The 22,629-nt window shown below is 33.8% G+C and overlaps 3 protein-coding genes across 30 annotated transcripts; all 3 read left to right on the plus strand.

The window, feature by feature from the left end:
- The first annotated feature begins 609 nt into the window (after positions 1-609).
- On the plus strand, positions 610-6,960 carry LOC107873257 (receptor like protein 21). Of its 28 annotated transcripts, none has more exons than XR_007057123.1 (9): positions 619-817; positions 1,880-2,000; positions 3,318-3,468; positions 4,060-4,344; positions 4,441-4,569; positions 4,659-4,748; positions 4,831-4,908; positions 5,023-5,169; positions 6,468-6,960. XR_007057123.1 is itself a non-coding variant. In XM_047414839.1 (8 exons), the coding sequence occupies exons 4-8, from the start codon at positions 4,086-4,088 to the stop codon at positions 5,079-5,081; spliced, it is 615 nt and encodes a 204-aa protein (XP_047270795.1). In that variant the 5' UTR covers positions 621-817; positions 1,880-2,000; positions 3,318-3,571; positions 4,060-4,085; the 3' UTR covers positions 5,082-6,309. The 28 variants fall into 28 exon arrangements, 3 of the variants coding, with proteins under 3 accessions (XP_047270795.1, XP_047270796.1, XP_047270794.1); XR_007057138.1 differs by having other exon boundaries at positions 621-817; positions 3,318-3,571; positions 3,943-4,344; positions 4,669-4,748; XR_007057132.1 differs by having other exon boundaries at positions 617-817; positions 3,318-4,344; positions 4,441-4,582; positions 4,669-4,748.
- A 937-nt stretch (positions 6,961-7,897) lies between these two features.
- On the plus strand, positions 7,898-12,485 carry LOC124885150. Its single transcript, XM_047414837.1, has 2 exons — positions 7,898-8,951; positions 10,252-12,485. Exons 1-2 carry the CDS (start codon positions 8,363-8,365, stop codon positions 10,359-10,361), a joined length of 699 nt encoding a protein of 232 aa, XP_047270793.1. The 5' UTR covers positions 7,898-8,362; the 3' UTR covers positions 10,362-12,485.
- LOC124899511 (secreted RxLR effector protein 161-like) lies at positions 11,615-12,250 on the plus strand. The gene has a single exon (XM_047414409.1). The coding sequence runs from the start codon at positions 11,615-11,617 to the stop codon at positions 12,248-12,250; it is 636 nt and encodes a 211-aa protein (XP_047270365.1).
- Positions 12,486-22,629: the final 10,144 nt, after the last annotated feature.

The following is a 22,629-nucleotide window of genomic DNA, read 5'->3' on the forward strand; positions in this document are numbered from 1 at the left end:
ATCTAGAGCAAAATATATTGATATTAAGCATCATTTTATTAGAGATCATATTTTAAAAGGAGATATTGAACTATCTTTTGTGAACATTGACTTACAATTAGTTGACATTTTTATTAAATTTTCGTTTGAAGAAAGATTTTGTTCTCTCAGGAAATCTCTTGAAATAATTGCAAAACCCTTTTAAACCAAATATTTTACCTAAGTTATTTATTTTTCTTCCTTGCACCTACTTAATTTTATCCATTTCTCTTGTCAGTATTGTGTGTGCTCCCTTCTTCCTCTTTAATTGATGTCAAAGGGGGAGAATAGTGTATTTACTCTTACCATGCAAGGAAAATCGAAAGTCACTCATTCAGGCGAGACCTCAGTCAGGCACTACAAAGAACGGGTATAATTGTGGAGGGTTTTTAAGGAGGATATCTTAATCCCTGCAAAATTATATTAAATGCGAGAGTTAAAAATTCATCGCTAAAAATTATATAATTTGTGAAGATTTTAACCCCTGTTATACATAAAAAAAAATACCATAAAAAATTATATAATTTGTAGAAATTTTAACATCCGCTATCCATTCTCAAAAATACCATTTCAAATTATATAATTTGCGGATTTTTTTAATCCCTGCTATTCATAAAAAAAAATACGGCGATATTTCCCAAAAAAACATTCGTCTCCTCTCTCATTTTCTCCAAAACATTTCTCTAAGCCATTGCTACCTTGCGGGGGAGGTACGCGCCAGCCATTGCTACCTTGCGGGGAAGGTCTGCGGTCGGCAAATTCGTTCCCAGCTTCGATCTACTGTTAGCCATTATTTAGAGTAAGTTTTCTCGTTGTCCAATTTAAGAAATTTCATATCAATTATGTCCAATTGCTAGGGATTTCCCAAAATTCCCTATGAGGCAGTACTGATAATTCCCAAGTACTCCCAATTAGCAAAGAGTTTAAGTTATGTGAAAACTTTGAAAAAGATTAATGTAATAATGTCTAAAAATTAGTGTATGGTTTGAATGTTACCAGTTATCACGAAAGGGTTGTATAGTTTGAAGAGCAGTTAGGGGAGACAGTAACATGGATTTATTTAAGGAATTATGAATTGGTTGAATAACTTGCATGGTTCATTGGATTAGAGCAGATTTAAGTTGGATTAAGCTTTTTAACATGTAAATTAAAGTTAATTGGGTTTGTATATCGCAACATATTATGTGGGTAGCGTGGTAATATCAAGTTCTTGAAATTTATCATACCTCCTGAATTTTCTATAAAATGGAGGGATGGTCGACAAGATGAGAACACGCTTTAGGCTTTACCTTTTACCGGGTAAAATTTTCTTCTATAACTTTCAAATCATACTAGGCAATAGATTTTTAGTTTATTTATATAGATGGCATAATGCATCACCTGTAGATTCCCTGATTTTTTTGCCTTTGTTAGCTCTATCGTGTTGTCATAGTTTCTGATATAAAGCAGCTAACAGTATTTTTGCTTAGTCTATTGATTGATTTAATCATGTAACATAGGAGGAGGAATTGATGGAACCTCTTCTTTCAGCAGAGACCTCAGACAATACCATCATCTCGATTGGGAGGAGGAATTGATCTAATAAAACTTTTATGACTAGCATGTATCTCTTGTTTCATCTGTTGATGCACCTTATAGACTTGGTGTAAAATGAGTTGTAAACACTGGCGCTTTCAATATTCTGTGCAGAAATGTGATGATTTCGGTTGCTTTTGCATCTAAATATTTCCAAGTTTAGCTGCTGGAAACATTTCTGACTCTTGAATGTGACTACCATCCTTTGTGTGTCAGATAAATAATGTTATTCAATGGATGCTCTAGCTTATTTTATGACTTAGAACATGTCTATCTCATGTTGTAGGAATAATCAGTTTGCTGTTGTTGAAAATCCTGGCTGTTGGAATTGGACATTTCCTTTGAAGGACATCGATGGGAATGTGTTGGCTCAGATAGATCGTGATTGGAGAGGTTTTGGTTTTGAGGTGATTCTTCTTTCTTTGTTTTGGTAGAGTTTTTACTGCTATTTTCCTCAGGATACATGAATCAAAATAGTTCTACAGTAACAGTAAAAGCACTTTGTTTCTTTGTCATGAAGTTGATTGTTTCTACTTTCTTTGCTAAACTTATATCGCCTTCTTTGGTCGGAGGTACTTTACGGTCAAAATTCTGCATTTTCTAGCTGTTTCTTATGTCTCATTTCCCTCACATTGTCGTATGACAATTATAAATATCATGCATCTATTCTGCTGCATTATCATATTTCAGTGGATAACTGAAAAATATTTTACCGAGTAATCTTACCGAGATTCATGCATTAAACTTGTCACATAACCACCTTACTGGAGCAATACTATCAGAATTCTCAAATCTCCAGATTATTGGGAGTTTGGATCTGTCATACGACAACTTGACTGGGAGGTATTCCCACTCAACTTCTTAAGTTGACCACTCTAGAAGTTTTTACCGTGGCACATAATAATCTAACGGGAAGAACTCCACAGCGTTCTGCGCAGTTTGCAACTTTTAGTGAAAGCAGTTATGAGGGAAATCCTTTTCTTTGTGGTCCTCCATTGAACATCAGTTGCACGGAGGCTAAAGAGATTCCAATATACCATCCTGCAGCAAATTGCTGCGAAGATGATGCATCTTTCTTAGATATGGTGGCTTTCTATATTTCCTTTCTTGTGGCATATGCAAATGTGGTGGTTGCAGTCATTGTAGTCCTTTGGGTAAATCCTTACTGGAGAAATATTTGGTTTTATTTTGTCGAGTCTTTCATGTATTCATGTTATGATTATTTTGCTCTCAAATGTAGGCCTAACTTATTAAGGTCACTTTAATTACGTAACGTGTCATTATGCAAACTATGTGGGTTATTTTGCTTTGTACCTTCAAGTTTATTAATACTAGTGAAGTTTTATTGATTTGCACTTACTAGAATAATATTCTGCCTGTCATATGTATGATTTGTATATGCACACAAGAGAGAGATTGGAACATCATTGTAGAGCTTTTGAACTGAACTATGGAAAAGGCACAATATAATTGAAAATGGCCTTCCAAAAATTGTGTAATAACTGTATGAACTAATACATACAGCAAACTATGACCTATGTTATTGAACTAGCACTGTTGTACCTTGAAGATATGAATATGAAGATAAACAAGGTTGTTTCGTGCAAACTCTTTTTATTACTTAGGATGTTCTTGTATTGTGTATTAGGATGTGATTGTGATATGATGGTCTCTTTTGCCTCTATACCAATTTGAAAGAGTTCTAATTCTTTTTCTTCCTATAGAGTCTAAAACTAATGACATCACGACTTCTGTGAAGTATGGATACCCGGCATGATATAGGCTGCACTGCAGAAACATGCTTCTGGCATTTGCAAAATCTCTTAAGATAGTTCTACTTCTGATGACCTCTGGTTGAAAGAAATGACTCGCCAGGTATAACTTCTCTCTTCAAAGATAGAAATAACATGTAACACTTGGAGTTGGGCCTCTAAAGTATCACGGAAAATGTACATCTAAAGGCGTGCTTGCGCTGCAGGTATGTAACTTTATGGCTTTGAATAGAGGTTCTACAGTTCTGAAGTTCAACGTAAAGGACGAGCCTGTGAAAGTAGGGACATAACAAGAAAAGTAGTTGTAGAAAATTTCACTCCAGTCTACATCAATTATTACACTAAAATTTTCTTCATGAGAAAGGTTATAAATACTTTCTCTCTAATAATCAAACAATCCACAAGAATCTAACCATATGTGTGATCTTCAATTTTCACTAGGAATCTATAGGTGGACACCTAAATGGATAGTATTTGTGCAAAGAAAGTGTTTTTTTCTCTTTTTGAGTTTATAAGAATATATATGGATTTTAGAATCATCAACTTCCTCTTCTTATATGTTTTTTATTTACTCTAGTGTTCGGGCCAACTTGCACGTACCTTGACGAATTCTACCTCTCACTAGTACAAGTAACGGGCAAGATTTCTCTTCTTATATAGTCTGAATATATCTTATATTATTGTCAATATTCAGTGGCATTGTAGGTTAAGAAGCAGAATATGACTAATAGCAAGATAGTATATTTGTGGTGGTTGATTTTGTTCATGGCAAATGGATGGTGGTGCTGCTATTGTTGTTGGAATGAAGAAAGGACAGCTCTAATGCAACTCAAAGCATACATAAAATACAGTATAAGCGACGACGACCATTTGTCATCATGGGGGGCTAATGAAACCTCGGATTGTTGTCAATGGGAGGGAATTGTTTGCAGCAACACCACTAGAAGAGTCATAGAGTTGTCCGTTAGTACTCTTTATGGTACATATACTGATGATAGTTTGAAGAACTGGCTAATTTGGTAACAGGTTTTGAGAAACAGAGACAACTGAAAACTGGAAGTACTTGATTTGTCAGAGAACAGATTCAATCACAGGATCTTTGAGCGTATTAGTCAACTTTCATCTCTCAAGTCATTGAACCTCTCTACTAACTACATCGGATCAGGTTCCGGTGTATGGTTCACACACAACAAAACTGGATCAGGTTCTAACATATGGTTTGCCTCTTTGAACTATCAGTCTTCCTCAGAAGAATAAACATATTCTAACTAATCCATCTCCTTAACATTTTAGTTTCTGACAGATTGTCAGGGTTAGGCAAGCTGGAAATCCTAGATTTGAGCTACAACTATCTAGATCTTGGAAACGTTTTCTCTACTCTAGGTAAGTAAACATGCAATTTTCTTGAAAATCCCTTACTTTTTCTTAGTATCTTCCTAACATAATTATTATGATTCATGGACAGAGATAAATACATCTAGGAGCGCATTGAAGAGGCTCGATATAAGGTACAACCATTTCTGGAGCTTTATACCAAATGAAGGTAAATATATTTCTGGAAGATTCTTCATTCAGTTGATTTTATAGATATATATAACTGGTATTCCATCAAAAGCATATCTTGATGATTCTTATATATGTGTCTTTTGCATGTAAGAATTGGGAGCTCTAAGAAATACAGAGTACTTACTGTTGGATTGGAACATATTGGATTAGAACTTTCTCAGTAGCACTGGTGTAATGTCATCCCTTACAGTATTATCGGTATCTTATTGCGGCCTCAATGGAACCCTACCTTTTCAAGGTAATTTCAGACATAGCATCCACCAAATTATCCTTTATACAACTAAGAATGTTTTCATTTTCTCATTTAATGCATGAAGAATGTTGGCGTGTGATTCAATCATGTTTCAGTGCTTTCCAAAACTTAAAAGATGTGCACTTTAGCAAAAACTAGTTATAAGGAGAATTCAGCATGTTCTCAAACAGCTCATATTTAAAGCTGTTAGATCGTCTAAGAGACAACAATTTCAGTGGTTCGATTCCAAAATGGTTGGGCAGTACTTCTGATATAACCATCTTACTACTGAAAGAAAATCATCTTCAAGGCACCATACCTCCACTATTATGTCATGCAAGGTACTTAAGAATGCTGGATATTTCTCACAATAATCTTTCTGGACCTATACCTCATTGCTTAGGAAACATAATGCAACAAGCATGGAATATACTAATATACCGATACAGATCATCATTTGGATATGAAGTTGAGATGTTTGTAGGAGATGCTGTGATAGACTCAGAATTTTCAGCGGAATCCTCCTTCATGCGTATGTTTCGAGATTACAATGCATGGGGTAAAGCAGAGTTTACGACCAAATATAATACCTATTCATATAAATTTTGTGCGGAATTGATTATATGATGATGTTATTGTGTGGTTGGAGTGAATCTTAGAATATTGAAGGTTTTGTGTTTAAATTTGATTTTGTAGTTTGAAGATACTAGTTAATGTTGAAAATTTGGAGTTTGAAGATGTTAATGTTGAAAATTTAATTTTGAAGTTTAATGTTCAATGTATTTTTGATATGTTTGTCAATTATAATGTTTAATTACTCTGTTGTATTAATGATATATGAATTGAACAAATATTCGATTGTAGGTTATGCCTAAAGGAACAATTAAACTTGAGCTAAAAATAAAATCTATAATTAGTTATTGAAAATTGATGGGTCTTAATAAATTTAAAAAAAAAAAAAATTGCGAAGGTTTTAACCCCTGCAAGTTTTAAATAAAAATTTATTATAAAAAAAATAAATTTTGAATAACGGGGGTCGTAACCGCCGCAAAATAACTGCTGCAAATTAATTATGGGGGTCGAAAAAAAATCGCTGCAAATTGTTTGTGATGGCTCGTATTCTGGAGGTTTTGGGAAGCACCAAAATAATATTTTGTGGGGGTTTTAAATCCCCGCAAATCGTAAAATTAACCCTGCAATTTAATCTATTTTTTGCAGTGAGGGAAGTAATCTAATTATCATCATCAAAAAGGGGAGATTGATAATGGTAAGTTGTAATGAATAATCCTTGAGTTTGATTGCAGGATTCAGTAACAAAGAATATTCAAAAGGATCCCTTTTCTAACACTCAAAAAGGAAGAAGTATCTCACAAAAAAGAAAAGGAAGATTGCTGCATAAATCATGGAATGAAAAAAGTCTGTCAAAAAGAGTTGTTACTCTAAATAGATTGAAGAAAATTTGCTCAGAAGATACTATTAAGAGACATGACATTCCAGAAAAGGAGAAAGATCTGTTACATTAAATAGACATCTTATATCACGTGACTGCCACATCTCTCTTTTTTGTATATATTGTACTTAGTTAGATTTCCTTTTAGTCCTTACTTATTCTTGGAAATTAAATATTTCTTCTTCATTTTTCTAAGATGAAAAATCCTTTGGATTTTCTTTTAACTTTCAATGACTAGTAATAGTCCAATCGTTACTATATAATCATTGAAATTCAAAGGAAGAGATATAAACTTATCTCAACCTTCTCTAGTTCTTTGCTCTATTTTAATCAAATATTGTATTCTCTTAAAGGTTTACTGTGTACTTAAAAAGAGAGGAGATAACACATAGTTGGTGAAACATTGTATCAAGTGTGAAAGAAAGAAGAGAGTGTGAGTTATAGCCAAAAAGCTTAACTCAATCTTGTACTTTGATTTTATTAATAAAAGAACTAGTAGAATTTCTTACAACTTTAGGGGACTGAAATAAGACTTATTAGAGGTGCCAATCAGTATAAAACATTTGCTGTTATTTACCTTCAACATTTTACTTTCTGAAATTTTCGTTGCTGCAATCAATAATCGACAGTTTGTTAAAGAAAATTATCTATCTGCTCGAAAAAAGAGTCATTTAGAAATAAAAAACCTCCCCCAACCTTCTTGTCTCAGCACTAGCTTAGTCAATCACACTGAATGAAGACAAAATGTTGAAGTACCAGAAGCGAGCAATCTTTTCTTTACAAAAGTGTTACTAGTTTTCTAAGAAATTAGTTACTAACTGTTTTAACAGTTATTGGGAAATTTGTTAGTTATGGATAGGTGAGCCTAGAACAATCCTTTTCTTACTATATATACATATGTGATGATAACTCTTTCAACATAAGAGAGAATTAATAATAAGAAAATTCCTCAAGTTTCTTCTTCCTCATCTTCTCTTCTTCCTCTGCTTGTTTTCTGCTTTCTATGCTTTTTGAGTTTATCAACTGAGTTCTTGATTCAAGAACTCATATTAAGTTCATGGTATCAGAGCCTTGCGATTCTGAGAATCAAGAATCACAATCAGGGCAAAGGTCGTTGGGTTTATTCCGTAGAAAACAGTAGCTAAAGCTTGAGCAAGAAATCTCTACAAATGGCAGTAACACCTACTGATACATCTAATAGTCCAGCAGCTGTAAATGGAACTCAAGGAGCCATGGGAATTGACTACAATCACCCTTTATTTCTGCACTCCACTGATGTAAGTGGTCTTTAGATCATTTCTTTTCAACTTACTGGAATTGAGAATTTTTCCATCTGGTTTCGATCTATGAGATTATCTCTATTAGGTAGAAACAAATTGGGGTTAGTTGATGGCTCTAGTTCTAAGGATAAGTTTCCAGCTGATATGGCTAATTATTGGGAGAGGGTAAATGCTATTGAGTTTTGTGTCTAAGAATTTATTAGGTGGAATCATGTATGCTACAAATGCTTAGGTGGTATGAAATGATTTGTGTGAAAGGTTTAACAAGATTGATGGTTCAAGAACCTTTAACGTGCATAAAGAAATTACAACACTTTCTCAAAGAACTGCATCTGTTTTAATATACTACTCAAGATTGAAAGATCTATGGGAGGAATTTGAGGCTCTAGTGTCCATCCCTGGCTGCAATTGTGATACTACAAAAAACTATGTTGCTCACTTACAAAAGTTAAAATTGTTCCAGTTTCTTATGGGACTGAATGAGGCCGATAGTCAGGCTAGGAGTCAAATCCTAATGATGAATCCATTACCCTCAATTTACCAAGCATATGCAATGATCGTAAGTGATGAAGGTCAAAGATCAGTCAGTGCAAATGCAGGAATTCTTGGTTCTAATCCTGTGTCTACAGGTTATGAATCTGCAATGTTTTCAAAAGGGGTTGGATCTACTGTGTATAACAAGTCTGGAGTGCAACAGGGTCAGAGATTCAAGAAAAATTATAATCTGCAATGTGAAGTGTGCAAAATTAGGGGCCACACCAAAGAAAACCGTTGGAAAGTGGTTGGCTATCCTCCCGACTTCAAATCTAAGAAGAAGTATGGGCATAATGATGTGTGTGGTGCTGCTGTTGAGTACACATCTCAGGACAGTTCTGGTGGTATGCAAGAATTGAGCAGTGGAAATCTTAACAAATTTGTTGAACCAAAGATACAGCTTGGTGTTCAGATGGTGCAGGCACTTCAGATTACTCCTTGTGTCTTTACAAATGATCAATATAATCAAATTCTGCAGCGGCTAAACAAGGAGGAACAAACTAAGCATACAACATATGTTGCAGGTAACATGGTTGAGTCAACAAGTTCACATAATAATCTGCAATGGATTGTTGACACTAGTGCAACCAACCATATGATTGCTGATTTAAAATTTCTTGATCAGAAATCAATCACACAGCTAACTGACCCAAAGACGGTACATTTACCAAATGGTGACACAGCTATAGTCACTCATATTGGCTCAAGTAGTGTCTTTGGACAGGACACTATGACTAATGTTTTCTATTTACCACAGTTCAACTTCAGCTTATTGTCAGTATCCAAATTAACAAAAGAATTACATTGTCTGGTTGCTTTTTATCCTGATTTTTGTGTATTTTAGAATCTCTCTGATGGAAAGGTGAAGGGGATTGGTAAAGAAGAAGCTGATCTATATCTTTTTGTCAATTTCACTGACAATAAACTTACTAAAGATGGGTTGAAAACTGAAAGCTGTGGACAGTCTACTAAGGCTCTTAATTCTGTCACTTTAGATATAGATGTATGGCACAAAAGACTAGGACATATGTCCTCCCATGTACTAAAACAGTTGCTCTCTATAGATAGTAAGATCATCTGTAAACAACTCTCCAAGTGTAAAGTTTGTCCTGCTGCTAAGCAAGTCAGGCTTCCCTTTCCGTCTAGTTCTACTAAGACCTTCGCATGCTTTGAATTAGTTCATATGGATATATGGGGACCTTATAAGATTTCTATCTTTGAAGGCAATAAATACTTCTTGACTATTGTAGATGATTACTCAAGAATGACTTGGATTTACTTACTAAAACTTAAATCAGATGCATGTGTTATTATCTCCCAGTATATACTATTTATAAAAACCCAATTTGACAAGATAATAAAAGTAATAAGGACAGACAATGACACTGAATTTGTTAATTCAGTATGCACTAATCTGTTTAAGAATCTTGGCATTGTTCATCAAACCAGTTGTGCTTATAGCCCTCAACAAAATGGTATTACTGAGAGAAAGCATAAACATATTCTAGAAATAGCAAGAGCTCTCAGGTTTCAAGGAGAAATTCCTATCAAATTTTGGGGTTTATGTGTTAAAGTTGCTGTTTATATCATAAATAGATTACCTACTGTTGTACTAAACAATATGTCTCCTTATGAAAAGTTGTATAGAAAGAAACCTTCCTTACAACACATGAGAGTTCTAGGCTATCTATGTTATGCTAAAATTATGCAGCAAACTGATAAATTGCAGCCTAGGACAAGAGAGTCTGTATTTATTAGCTACTTTGAGACACAGAAAGGTTATCTACTATATGATCTAACTACCTGTGTTTTCTTTGTTAACAGATATGTTAATTTTAGGGAAGATGTGTTTCTATTCAAACTCACAAACTCAGGAAATCAACCTATTTCCTCTGACTGCTAATCAACTCAATGACACCTTGATGAGACTTTAACCAGAAAGACCTGCATATATAATATTTCCACACTTACATGAAGATATTTCACCTCATACTGATCATGGAGATGCTCCACCTCAGCCTGATCAGGTTCAAGTGCATCCAGAGATTCAATAAGCACCTGTAGCAACAATTATTCCTTAATCTGAAATAGCTACTAGAAGAACAACAAGAGATAGAAAAGCACCTCTTTGGATGAAGGATTTTGCGTCATTGAATATACATCAGAATAAACCATATGCTATGAACAAATTCCTGAACTATGATCTACTGTCAAACAAGTATCAAGTATTCATAGCCAACTCTTCCATGGATACTGAACCTACATGCTAAAATGAGGCTATCAAGGATGTAAGAAGGGTAGCAGCTATGCAGGTTGAGATTGAAGCACTTGAAAAAAATCAAACTTGGGTGGTCACTAGTTTACCTCAAGGGAAGAAACCTATAAGGTATAAGTGGATATTCAAGATAAAGTATAAAGATATAGGGGAAGTAGAAAGGTTCAAGGCAAGGTTGGTTGCCAAAGGCTATAGTCAATAAGAGGGTATTGATTTTCAGGAAACTTTTTCACCTGTGGTGATGATGAAGACAGTGAGGATAGTTCTTACTATTGCATCATAAAAACACTGGTTTGTACATCAAATGGATGTATACAATGCATTCTTACAAGGGGATCTTCATGAGGAAATCTATATGCAATTACCACAGGGCTTTAAGAGTTAGAGGGAGACACAACCAGTATCCAGAATCTTAAAATCCCTGTATGGACTGAAACAGGATCCTAGGCAATGAAATGCCAAACTTTCAGAAGCTTTAGTCAAGATGGGGTTCAGTCAAAGCCAATATGATCATAGTCTATTTGTAAAAAGGACAACTGAAGGCGTGACCATAGTGTTGGTGTATATAGATGATATGTTGATTACCGGTGATACATTAAAGTTGATTGAAGATACTAAAGAGAAACTACAAGAGGCATTCAAGAAAAAAGACCTTGGAGAGTTAAAATATTTCTTGGGGATAGAATTTGCAAGATCGGAAAAGGGTATCTTAATGCACCAAAGGAAGTACATACTGGAATTGATATCTGAATGAGGACTTGGAGCAGCTAAACCAGCAGGCACACCTTGTGACATAAATGTCAAACTTACTACTACGATGATCACACGTGTAATAGTAAGACAACACCCAGTGACCCTCTGATAGATCAATATGGTTATCAAATGCTTATTGGAAAAATTTTATACCTTACTATGACCAGACCAGATATTGCTTATTGTGTGCAAACTCTCAGTCAATTCCTTCAACAACCAAAGAAGTGTCACATGGATGCAGCCATCAGGGTAGTTAGATACATCAAAAAAGAACCAAGTCTAGGAGTTTTGTTGTCTAGTCAGGTCAAGAATGAAGTCACTGCATATTGTGATGCAGATTGGGCATCATATTCAAATTCAAGGAAATCTATCACTGGCTACTTTGTGAAGCTAGGAGATTCTATAGTATCCTGGAAATCCAAAAAACAAAATACTATATCCAGAAGCTCGGCTGAAGCAGAATATAGAAGCATTGCAGCAACAGTTGTTGAACTAATATGGCTACAAGGTCTTATGAAGGAAATCAAAGTTGATATTGAATTACCTACTGTAATTCATACAGATAGCAAGTCTGCAATGCAGATTGCTTACAATCCTGTTTACCATGAAAGGACTAAACACATTGAGATAGTTTGTCACTTCATAAGGGAAAACATCAACAAAGGTTCAATGGCAGTCAACTACATACCTACTAAAGAGCAGCCGACAGACATCCTTACTAAAGGGCTTAACAGATTCCAACATGATTACCTTTTGTTCAAGCTAAGCATGATCAACATCTTTGGGACTATCTAGCTTGACGGGGGTGTTGAAGTACCAGAAGAAAGAAATCTTTTCTTTACAAAATTGTTAACTATTTTCTGAGAAGTTAGTTACTAACTGTTTTGACAGTTATTTGGAAATTAGTTAGTTATGGATAGGTGAGCCTAGAACAATCCTTTTTCTCACTATATATACATGTGTGATGATAACTCTTTCAACGTAAGAGAGAATTAATAATAAGAAAATTCCTCAAGTTTCTTCTTCCTCATCTTCTCTTCTTCCTCTGCTTGCTTTCTGCTTTCTGCTTTCTCTGCTATCTGAGTTTATCAACTGAGTTCTTGATTCAAGAACTCAGATTAAGTTCACAAAAGATATCAACACTACCTGGCGCCCAGTTGTGTTTAGAAGAAGAAGGAATCTAAGGAGTGTGTTGATATTTTTGTTTTTAACATATTATACATATATGGCATCGTGCCAAATCGGAAAACATATCAAAGAGGGCAACCTGGTTAATTAGTAATTATAAACACAGATAATACTTTCAGTTGTCCTCTTAAAATAGGTTTTTTCATTTGAATGGATTCCACTGAGCTATCTCTACATTGGTCTAACGGCACAGGAAAAAAAATAGGAAAAGGAAAAAGAAAGACCATCTCTCAAGCTAATCCAAATACAAAGACTATCTCTCGAGCTAATCCTAATACTAATGCATTATATGTATTATCTGATGGTCGGTGTTAGTACAATTCCCTTGTATTATTAGTTGCTTTCAATTGAGTATTGTCACTTTACTCGATTATATGAATATGATTGGCCAATAGAGTCCACTAGGCTCAAGGGAAATTATGCCAGTAATTCACCAAATTAAAGGAGAAGGTATATATCCTCTCACTCAAAGGTGATTGTGACACTACCCTAAAAGCTTATGGAGCTCTTCATATACCCATGCACTCAGCTCTTAGACTAAACTAAACCCTCTTCTTCTTAATACCTTGTTGCTATTAATAATAAATCCATGGGGTGTGTTTGGTATGAATTTTTAATTTTCTCATGTTTAACTGGTCAAATATTTTCTACGAAAACAAAATTTCTTAAAAATGAGAGAATGATTTTCCCAATGGAAGTACGAAAAACAAGTGCGATAATAAATAATATTTCACGATCACTGTCTCCCCCCAACTCACTCAACCTCCATTAACCTTGACTACCCACCCTTCAACCCCCGAACCTCATATCACTCTCACAATATTTTATTTGATTACATATAAATGTTTTTGAAATGATATTTTTTTCTTATATATCAAAACTAAAAAAATTAGTAAGAAACATATTTATTTTTCAAGAATATATATTTCATGAAAATCATTTTGCTTCGTACTAAACACACCCTTGATCTTCCTTCTTTTTTCCTATTTAATTTAGGGAAAAGGACATGAGCTGTCAATTTTTTTAAAAAATGGCCCACATTTGAAAAGGTGGACATGGGTTGTCCAGTCGGCTAAACTAATTCCTTTTTTAGTCATTTGGCCCAATTGATCACATGCAATTTCTATACTCAATTGATCACCTTTATACTACATTGATACATTTTTATACTATGTTGATACACTTTTTAAAAAAGAAAAGGGAAATTCTATGCAAGCACATTCAGTCCTTATACCCAATTGATACTCTTTTATATCATATTAATGCACTTTTATACTACATTGATACACTTACAGTGTCCATATATTCAATTGATACTCTCTTATACTAGATTGATACATTCTTAGAATGCATGTAGAAACTATATAGAGTCGTATAAAATATGTATCTAAATAATAATTGTAGTTACAAATTGTATAAAAATGTTATAATTATTATATAGAATATGTGTATATATAGAAACTGTATCATTATTATATATAGATATATTTTTTTTACAATTGTATTATATTAAAGATATACGATATTATATTTTTTTATTATATAAATAAGTAAAACTAAAATGAAACTGAGTATAAGCTTAAATGCTTAATCCAGGAGCTCCAAATAATTGTCGTTACCTAAACAAGTGATTTGACATAGAAAGAGAACAATGCTAGTTAAAGCTTCGGGGTGAAAACAAGTGGAATATGAGTACAGTGCCCATGCAGCTCATGTAGGTGATCAAAATGAAAAGAATAAAAAAAAAATTGGAATATGATAAGGACGGATCATCAGATAAATGGATTGTGATAATGATGCCCACTCCCCCCACACGCCAAATGGCCATTCGATTAGAATTAGTTTCGCCGAGTGGTTATTTATCGGGATTAAGAATTTAGGTGCTAGTTTTGTGGAATTATTTTTGTTGTAGGTGTTATTTTTGTTCTTTCCCCTTTAATTTAGTATAAATAACATAAATACCAACCCTTTAAGAAGTAATTACACTCTCTACCACTTTTTTAATTACTTTACGCTCTCTCCCTATTAATATACATAACATAGCTAACATATACATAGCATTCTGTGTATATGTTGGGATTGTTGTAATATGCTTAGAGAGTTGAGATTTTTTGTAATATTGAAAATATAAGTTGTGTATTTGTGTAATTTTTAGTTTAATTTAACCATTCATCATCCAGAAATTTATAGGCCCAATTAATTTAAAGTGGCTCCAGATAATTATGTTCACTAATTAAAGTGGCTTCAAATAGTTCTGTTCACTAAGAGGTAAATGCACTTTCCCTAACAGAAGTTTCAGTTTCTAAGTGAGACGAATTCAGTCAAATATCTTTATAGTGACAATATTTGTCTGAATATTTCGTGGATGCTATAATGAGGTAAAATTCTTTTTTTTTTTTTCGAATTTTGTTCAACACTTAACATTTAAATCTCATTTGACTGTTATAAATAAAAACATGCAAGAAATTAATTTAATGATTTTGCGTACCAAAAAGAAAGAATATACTTGTTAACCAATTTCACCAAAAAAAAGAAAATAGAAAGAACATGAATGTAAAAATGACAAAGGAAAAGACATCAAAACCACCTGAATCTATATCAAAAAAGTTGAACACACACCTAAACTATTGAAATACCTAATACATACTTATACTACTTAAAAGTGAATTTGATATCATCCTTAAAGCTTTCATGATAAAAAAATAAACATAAAATAAATAGGCATGTTTAAGTCTCAATTACCATCCAACAAAAAAAAAAAACTGATCTTTTACTCTATTCCTTTTTTATTATCCATCTTTAGGTCTACCCCTCTTCTTCTTCAAGATTTTTCAATGAAATCTATATCTACTATCATAGTTTTTTTCTTTTTCTTAAAGCGGAGGGAGAAAGGATAGAGAATTAGATGATGGTAAAGAGACAATAATAAACTTGAAGGCTGAAATTCCGCCGACTAAGATCTGAAGATATCCCAAAAATTGAGGTTCGTCGGTAGAAAAAAGTTTCGTCAAAACATTCAAAAATAATTGCTCCCAATTTTAGATTCATTAAGTTGAGCACCATGTGATTTTGCCATACTGTTCCCGAATGTAGAATCTAAAAATCATTTTTATCTTATCACATAATTTTGCCTACATTGATTCCAAACTCATAAGACTAGCAACACAAATTGGAGCTCTTTCTAACTAAATATTGTTGATTACTTTTGCATATTATTTTAATTAACAATAGAAAATGTATGAATATACCCCTGAATTTTGATAAATGGTATAGATATATTCTCCATTATACGACAAGAGTATAAATATACTCTTACCGTTAATGAACAGGTACATATATACCCCTGCACTTTGATAAATGATACAAAATATATCTTCCGACATATTTTAGGTATAAATGTACCCTTATATTGATGAAAAGGTACATATATATCTTTCTCACTAACGGCAAGACACGTGTCACAATCCTATTCATCTGGCCTTTATAAATTTAATTTATCACAACCCATGTCAAAATAATTCTAATTTAACTCATAACCGATCCAAATAATAATTCAAACCCGACCCGATCTAATAGAAAGAGAAAGAGAAAGAGAAAATGAATATGCATGAATAGAGATGCGTCTTGGAGATTCTATTATACGGGGTCGGATTTGGATTATTATTTGAATCGATTTATGGGTTAAATTATAATTATTTTCAGGTAGGGTGAGGATAAATTAAATTAAAAAGGATAAATGAACAAGATTGTGACACGTGTCCTGCCGTTAGTAAGAAGAATATATTTGTACTTTTTCATTAACGATAAGAGTATATTTTTACCTAAAGTATGATGTATGGTATACCTGTATCATTTATTAAAGTTCAGGGGTATATATATACTTTTTCATTAACGACAAGTGTATATTTGTACCTAAAGTATGATAGAGGGTATATGTAACACCCCAAGAACCTATCCCAAGGCGTTACATGATGCTCAAGGCCACACGTGGCCTCAAGCTAACCCTCTAAGCTTGTCATCACTTTCAGAACTCATTATAGCGCAAATCATGCTAAGATAAAGAGGAATAACCATGTCATGAACATACTGAAACACGAAGTAATACTGCCCTGTACAAATAAAATATTGAAATCTCTGTACACACTGGTACACTAGTCTGACAAGCCTTTACTACATAGGACTGAGGAGCCATTGGGACAGATCCCCAACTGACTCGTACTGAACTAAAAGTAAACAACCATCTATTAACAAAACAAAATCGGAGACACAGGCCCTCGAACCATGAGGACTCACCAACAGTAAAAATGAAGATGAAGGTACTCAAAGATCACTGTTGCTACTGAGACTAAGCACCTGAACCTATGTAATGAGGAAATATATAGTACAAAAGAGTATGGGAGTCAATACTTGGGAATGTACTGAGTATGTGAGGGTGGATGCAACATTTTAAATAATATCATAAATGTATAAGAAAATCATGCATGCTAACAATAACAACTCTCTTCGCTTGAATTATCTAAAACATCATTTCCGAAAGTCACCAGTAATAACATATGCTTCATAAATCTCATAAATCATTTAACTCAACTCAAACTCTTTGACTCATGACTTAGAGTGACTCGGTAACTCATGGTACTTAGATCATTATGGACGTGGGAGTTTCTTATAACCGACATAACTACACCATGTGAGCCACATGGAGTCCAACGTTTTTCCCTCCTAAGGAGAGAACCCCACATTGGCAGGGGTGTCGTACTCTTTCTAGGAAGTACAACCTCAATCTCGTTATCTCAATCCCATACTCGTCCTCTGTCCCACAACTATCAACATCAATCCTACGGTGGCACGTAGTTTCAGAGAAATACAATATTTCCCACTCAGTGCTAAATACTCCTCCCAGACTCAGCTCAGAACGCATTAGGAAATCCACCTTAATCAATATCAAAACATAAATATATATATATATATATATATATCATTTGCAAATCATAAACATCTTGTGGATTCCTAGCCCGACTCAACTCAACACAATCTTTCTCAACATCGAGTACATTTTCTTTTCGAATCCTTTTCAAATATCAAAAGCTTCAAGAAAACATCATAGGACTCATTCTTGACTTTCAATCACAAATATCAATATATATTAAATAGTCAAATTTCTCATAGAAAGGCATAACTCATGATACTTGTCTTAAATCGCTTAGAAATCATCAATACATAATGACAATACACAACTCATGGAATAAATTCTCAATTTAAGAAACATGATGGTGAAATAATCATAAATATCAAAATTATTCCACTCAAATTTCATAAATCATAAATAAAGAAACTTGGGGTGTAAACCCTCTTGCAAAATCATGTAAATCAATAATAAAAAGTAAATCTTTAGGCACAAGAATGAAAGGAGTGTTCTTGTTCAAGCCCCACATACCTTGGATTATAATTTTGGAGATGTAGAAACTTATTTGGAACTTCTTTCTCACACTTTTAGACCAAGATTATTGATGCCCTTGACTTGGAAAACTTAATTCTCGAACAACTTAGAGAAATCCATGGAAGATCCTTGAATTTCTTGAAAGAAGAATGAATTTTTAGGTTTTGGAAGAAACCCTAATTTCTAAATATTTCTTGGAAGAGGAAAGGAGAAAAATAAATGGCTATTCTCTACTAGGATATATATAAAAGACCATATGGGGCGGAAATGACCAAAATTACCTTTTAAAAAAGCTAAAATTCACTGATCGGGGCCTGTGATGGTCGATCTGACGGTCCATCAAGTCTCCTGACGGTCCACCAAATCGTCTGTCACTCGAGTGCCAAAACTGGACCGCTCTGCCTCAACGTGATGGTCGAAGTAACGGTCCGTCTGGAAACTAACGGTCCACCAAGTCATCTATCGCTCGAGGGCCAGAAATAAGACATTCTGTCTCGACCTGACGGACCCTTTGACAGTCCGTTAACTGTTTGACGGTCTACCAACTTGGCCGTCGTACGATGGCCTGAAAAAAGAGTCACTGCCTTGGCTTGACGGGGCACTTGACGGTCCACCAGGGACCTGACGGTCCTCCAGGTCAACCGTCAAACTTGGGCGATCCGATACCATTTAGTAAAACGGCCATAACTTCCTCGTACGATGTCGGATTACAATAAAATTGATATCAATGGAAAGTTTATTCAATGATCTACATGACAAAAAGTAGAAACTAGAGAAATAAAATATAGGTTAAACATAAATTACTTTGGAAGTCATACATATCCACTCAAAAGATGAATTTAGGCTTAAGAAATAATCGGGGTATTACAGTATATCTGTGTCATTTATAAAAGTTTAGGGGTATATACACACCTTTTCATTAATGATAAGGATATGTTTATACCTAAAGTATGACGAAGGATGTATTTATACCATTTATCAAAGTTCAAGGGTATATTCGTACTTTTTCCCAATTAACAATAATTTATTGAAATCTTGAATTAATGATAGTGGTATTTTAATGTTTGATGGTGGGTCAAGTGAATGGTGGTAAAATTGGTGGTTTGGTATTGTGATTTTGGTGAAGGAACATACGGTGGTAAAATCAAGTGGTGTTGTTGTGATTTTTTGGTAGTGAATTAATTTGATAATGGTTAAATCAATTGTGATGTAGTAGTGAAAAAATTAATAGTACTTATGAGACAAATTGACTAGTGGATGATAAAGAAATGGAAGAAGTTGGAGACTTGTAAAGTAATAACCTTCTTCCATACGCAAAATATGAAGAAGTTGAATGTTGATTTTGTTTCAACAATAGAGAAGAAGAAAATAGTTTGACTGCTTTGTAGTTCTCTTCGGTAAAAAATGGAGTTTTCATGTACTGAGAGAGAGTGGAGGTGAAACTAGAGAAAAAGGACAAGAAAAATGAGAAAAATACACATGGAGGTATGTAATTTTATAACATGCACATGAAAATCACGCTGAACAATATAGGTTATGTATGTTGCGGGATGATATTAAATTTAGTTTTATATAGTATAAGTGTATAATAGGTCACTTCGATAGTTTAAGTGTGTCTTCAATTTTTCAAGTATAGTTTAAGGTGATTTTGATGTCTTTTTTCAAATGACAAACATCAATAATCTTTACCCGTGCAATTATGATCATAATTGATGCCACCATTTCAATATTATTTTTTTGCTTTTAAATATTTGTACTTGAAATTGACTATGTGCATGACATTAATAATGATTGTCATAACTATTTTAATATTTTATTTTTTACATAGTATATTTCTTATAAAATATTATAATAATATTTGAGTATGATTGATATGGAGGGGTAATTTAAAAAAGTGTTATACGATAATGATGTCATTTATATTATAGATGGAATACTGTTATAGAGAATTAAATATTAATATGAAAAATCAATCTAAAGAAAATTGGACGGTTATACTAAACTACAATTATAATGACCGACGAGGTCTTATTGTATTTAATTTTATTACCAATTAGAGGAGAGCTATCAATATTCAATATCATGAGAAAATTAAAGAATAGGTGTCTTTTAAGTCTTGAATGAAGAATTGGTGACATTGACCAACAGATAGTGTCAAACATTATTAGGAAACTTGATCAAGTTAATTGTGGACTTGATTAATATTTTCAAAACTTTCTAATCTTTTCAAAATACAAATCAACCCAACCCACACCCTCTTCAATCCAAATCAACCACTCTCAACTCTCACTCAACCAACAGTTCTTCAAAATTTCTCCCTTCAACCCCCGACGACAAATAGTTGGGCTTCGAATTCCCCACTTCAATTCAATCAACCTGTCTCTCATCCCTCTCTCGACAGCTTCTTTCAACTATCTCCCAACCAATTGTTCTGTAAATTTATTATTTCAATCCTCGGCGACTTCAACATCCGACTACAAATAGTTGAAATTCCAGTTCCTTTTCAACTTCAATTGACGTGACAGCCTAACTCTCCGGCCACAACAGCTTCGAATTCTTCATCGGTCTTTTTTTTTCACAGGTAAAAATTTATGACCTTTTTAGTTTTGAAGAAAACGAGGAACTTGAGCCAAATTCTCTTATAGTATTGGTTAACAATTTCAATATTTGTTGCACTAATTTGAAATGCGGTCTGAATAAAATCCGAATTTCTGATATTTCTTCTCTTCTCTTCTCTCCTCTTTTCGAAGTGAATTATGATATTTTGTTGTTTGTTGTATTATTTTGAAGTTTGATTTTTATTGTTTTTGTTTATAAAAACAAAAGGACAATTTGGTTAGATTTTTTCTGTTCTTGTTTTTGGTAAAAATGGTGAAATTACTATTTTTTATTTAACAAAATTGTGCTACTGTTTCCTCCGACAGATTACCCATTTAGTGCAACATATTAACCATCTGATGCAAAAGATTTATCATATGATGCAATAGATCAACCATCTGATACACCATAGAAACCATCATATTACAATTTTAATACAACAGATTAATAATCTGATGCAATAGCTTTACCATATGTTGCAACAGATTAAGCTTCGGATAAAAAATTTGATGCAACTAATTAACCATCTGGTGCAATGGAAGAACCATCAGATTAATGATCTGATGCAACAGATGAATCTCCTGTTGGATAAAATCCTACCAACTCTTCCTGCAAAAAAAGTCCAAGACTTGATTTTTCCAACTGATCATTCATCTGCCACGATAGACGACCTTATGTTGGAAGAAATCTAAACAATATTGATCGTTGATAACTGTTCCAACAGATCACTCATGTGTTACAATAGATGTGTGACCTGTTGCACAGACCATTCATCTTTCTCAACAGATGAGTGATATGTTTTGTATTATCACAATAGATTACTCAACCGTTGCTACGAATTATTTAACTGTTCCAACAGATCACTCATATATTGCAACAGATGATGTCACAACAGTTGTGTGATTTGTTGAACAGACCATTTATCTATCTTAAAAGATGAGTGGTATATTTTGTATTATTGTAATAGATTACTCATCCGCTATAACAGTTTGGTTATATGCTGCAACAGATATACTACCTGGTGTAACAGATCGGTGATCTGTTGCAACTGTTATTTTACTGTTTTGCTTGTTTGATTTATTGTTATCCTTTTTTAATGATGCATCAATCAACAATAATATATTATTTTATGTTCCTATTAATTTTAGATAATATGGTTCCCAAAAGAACAGAAACTGAATCAAGTCCAAGTAAAGGAATAAGTAAAGCAGCTAGGCTACATCCACCACTCTATGAGCTTGCTTTACAAGCATTATCTCAATCGAGAGTAGAATATGATGAACACGGGGAGGAAGAATGTTTCAAAAGAGATGATGCATATGCTAATAGCCCTTCCACCGAAGAGCTGGTCAAAGCCTTCAGTATTAATCGTTATCCTGTGAGAATGCAGTATGATGGTGCCGTAGATTTAACGGGTGATTTTATGGTTAAGTCATCCATAGAAAAATCTTTTGATGCCTTCAGAAAAATACTTCAAGAATAAAAATTGGATGCTTATTTCAAGGACAGCTACTTTGGGAAATATCTTGATTTGTAGGAGGACAACAATGCTCGTTTCCAAATGAAAATGGTATATGAACTTCTCAAGCGTAGGTTTATGTATGAAAACAAAGATAAGATGGATGAGGTATGGATAAATTACTGTGGCATGCCTGTTTGTTTTGGTTGGAAGGAGTTTGCCATAGTTACTAGACTAAAATGTTATCCTCCTTCTCAAGTTATACCTATTCTAACCCAAAAAAAAGCACCCCGCACACCCAAAAAAGGAAAAGTCAAGTCGTGTGATTGTGATGACCTGGTGTCCATTGTTGGTCCAAGCTTCAAAAACAAAAATTTGATAGAAGCGTTGAAAGGTAAAGAAATTTCAAAGAAGCACAAGCTGTATTGTGCTTGGTTTGGTTTGTACATAATATTCTTTGGGTGAGAGACGTTAACAACAACATAAGCCTCG

The sequence above is a fragment of the Capsicum annuum genome, chromosome 6 (genome assembly GCF_002878395.1).
Source record: "Capsicum annuum cultivar UCD-10X-F1 chromosome 6, UCD10Xv1.1, whole genome shotgun sequence".
In the NCBI taxonomy this organism is placed as follows: domain Eukaryota; kingdom Viridiplantae; phylum Streptophyta; class Magnoliopsida; order Solanales; family Solanaceae; genus Capsicum; species Capsicum annuum.

What these genes read in the sequence shown, in the direction of transcription:
- LOC124885150 (XM_047414837.1), top strand. Translation starts at nt 8,363, where the DNA reads ATGGGACTGAATGAGGCCGATAGTCAGGCTAGGAGTCAAATCCTAATG. An exon ending in GCATACAACATATGTTGCAG is followed by an intron (nt 8,952 to 10,251) that starts GTAACATGGTTG and finishes CTTTGTTAACAG; the next exon opens with ATATGTTAATTTTAGGGAAG.
- LOC124899511 (XM_047414409.1), top strand. Translation starts at nt 11,615, where the DNA reads ATGACCAGACCAGATATTGCTTATTGTGTGCAAACTCTCAGTCAATTC.
- LOC107873257 (XM_047414838.1), top strand. Translation starts at nt 4,086, where the DNA reads ATGACTAATAGCAAGATAGTATATTTGTGGTGGTTGATTTTGTTCATG. An exon ending in ACACAACAAAACTGGATCAG is followed by an intron (nt 4,570 to 4,658) that starts GTTCTAACATAT and finishes TTAACATTTTAG; the next exon opens with TTTCTGACAGATTGTCAGGG. An exon ending in AAACGTTTTCTCTACTCTAG is followed by an intron (nt 4,749 to 4,830) that starts GTAAGTAAACAT and finishes ATTCATGGACAG; the next exon opens with AGATAAATACATCTAGGAGC.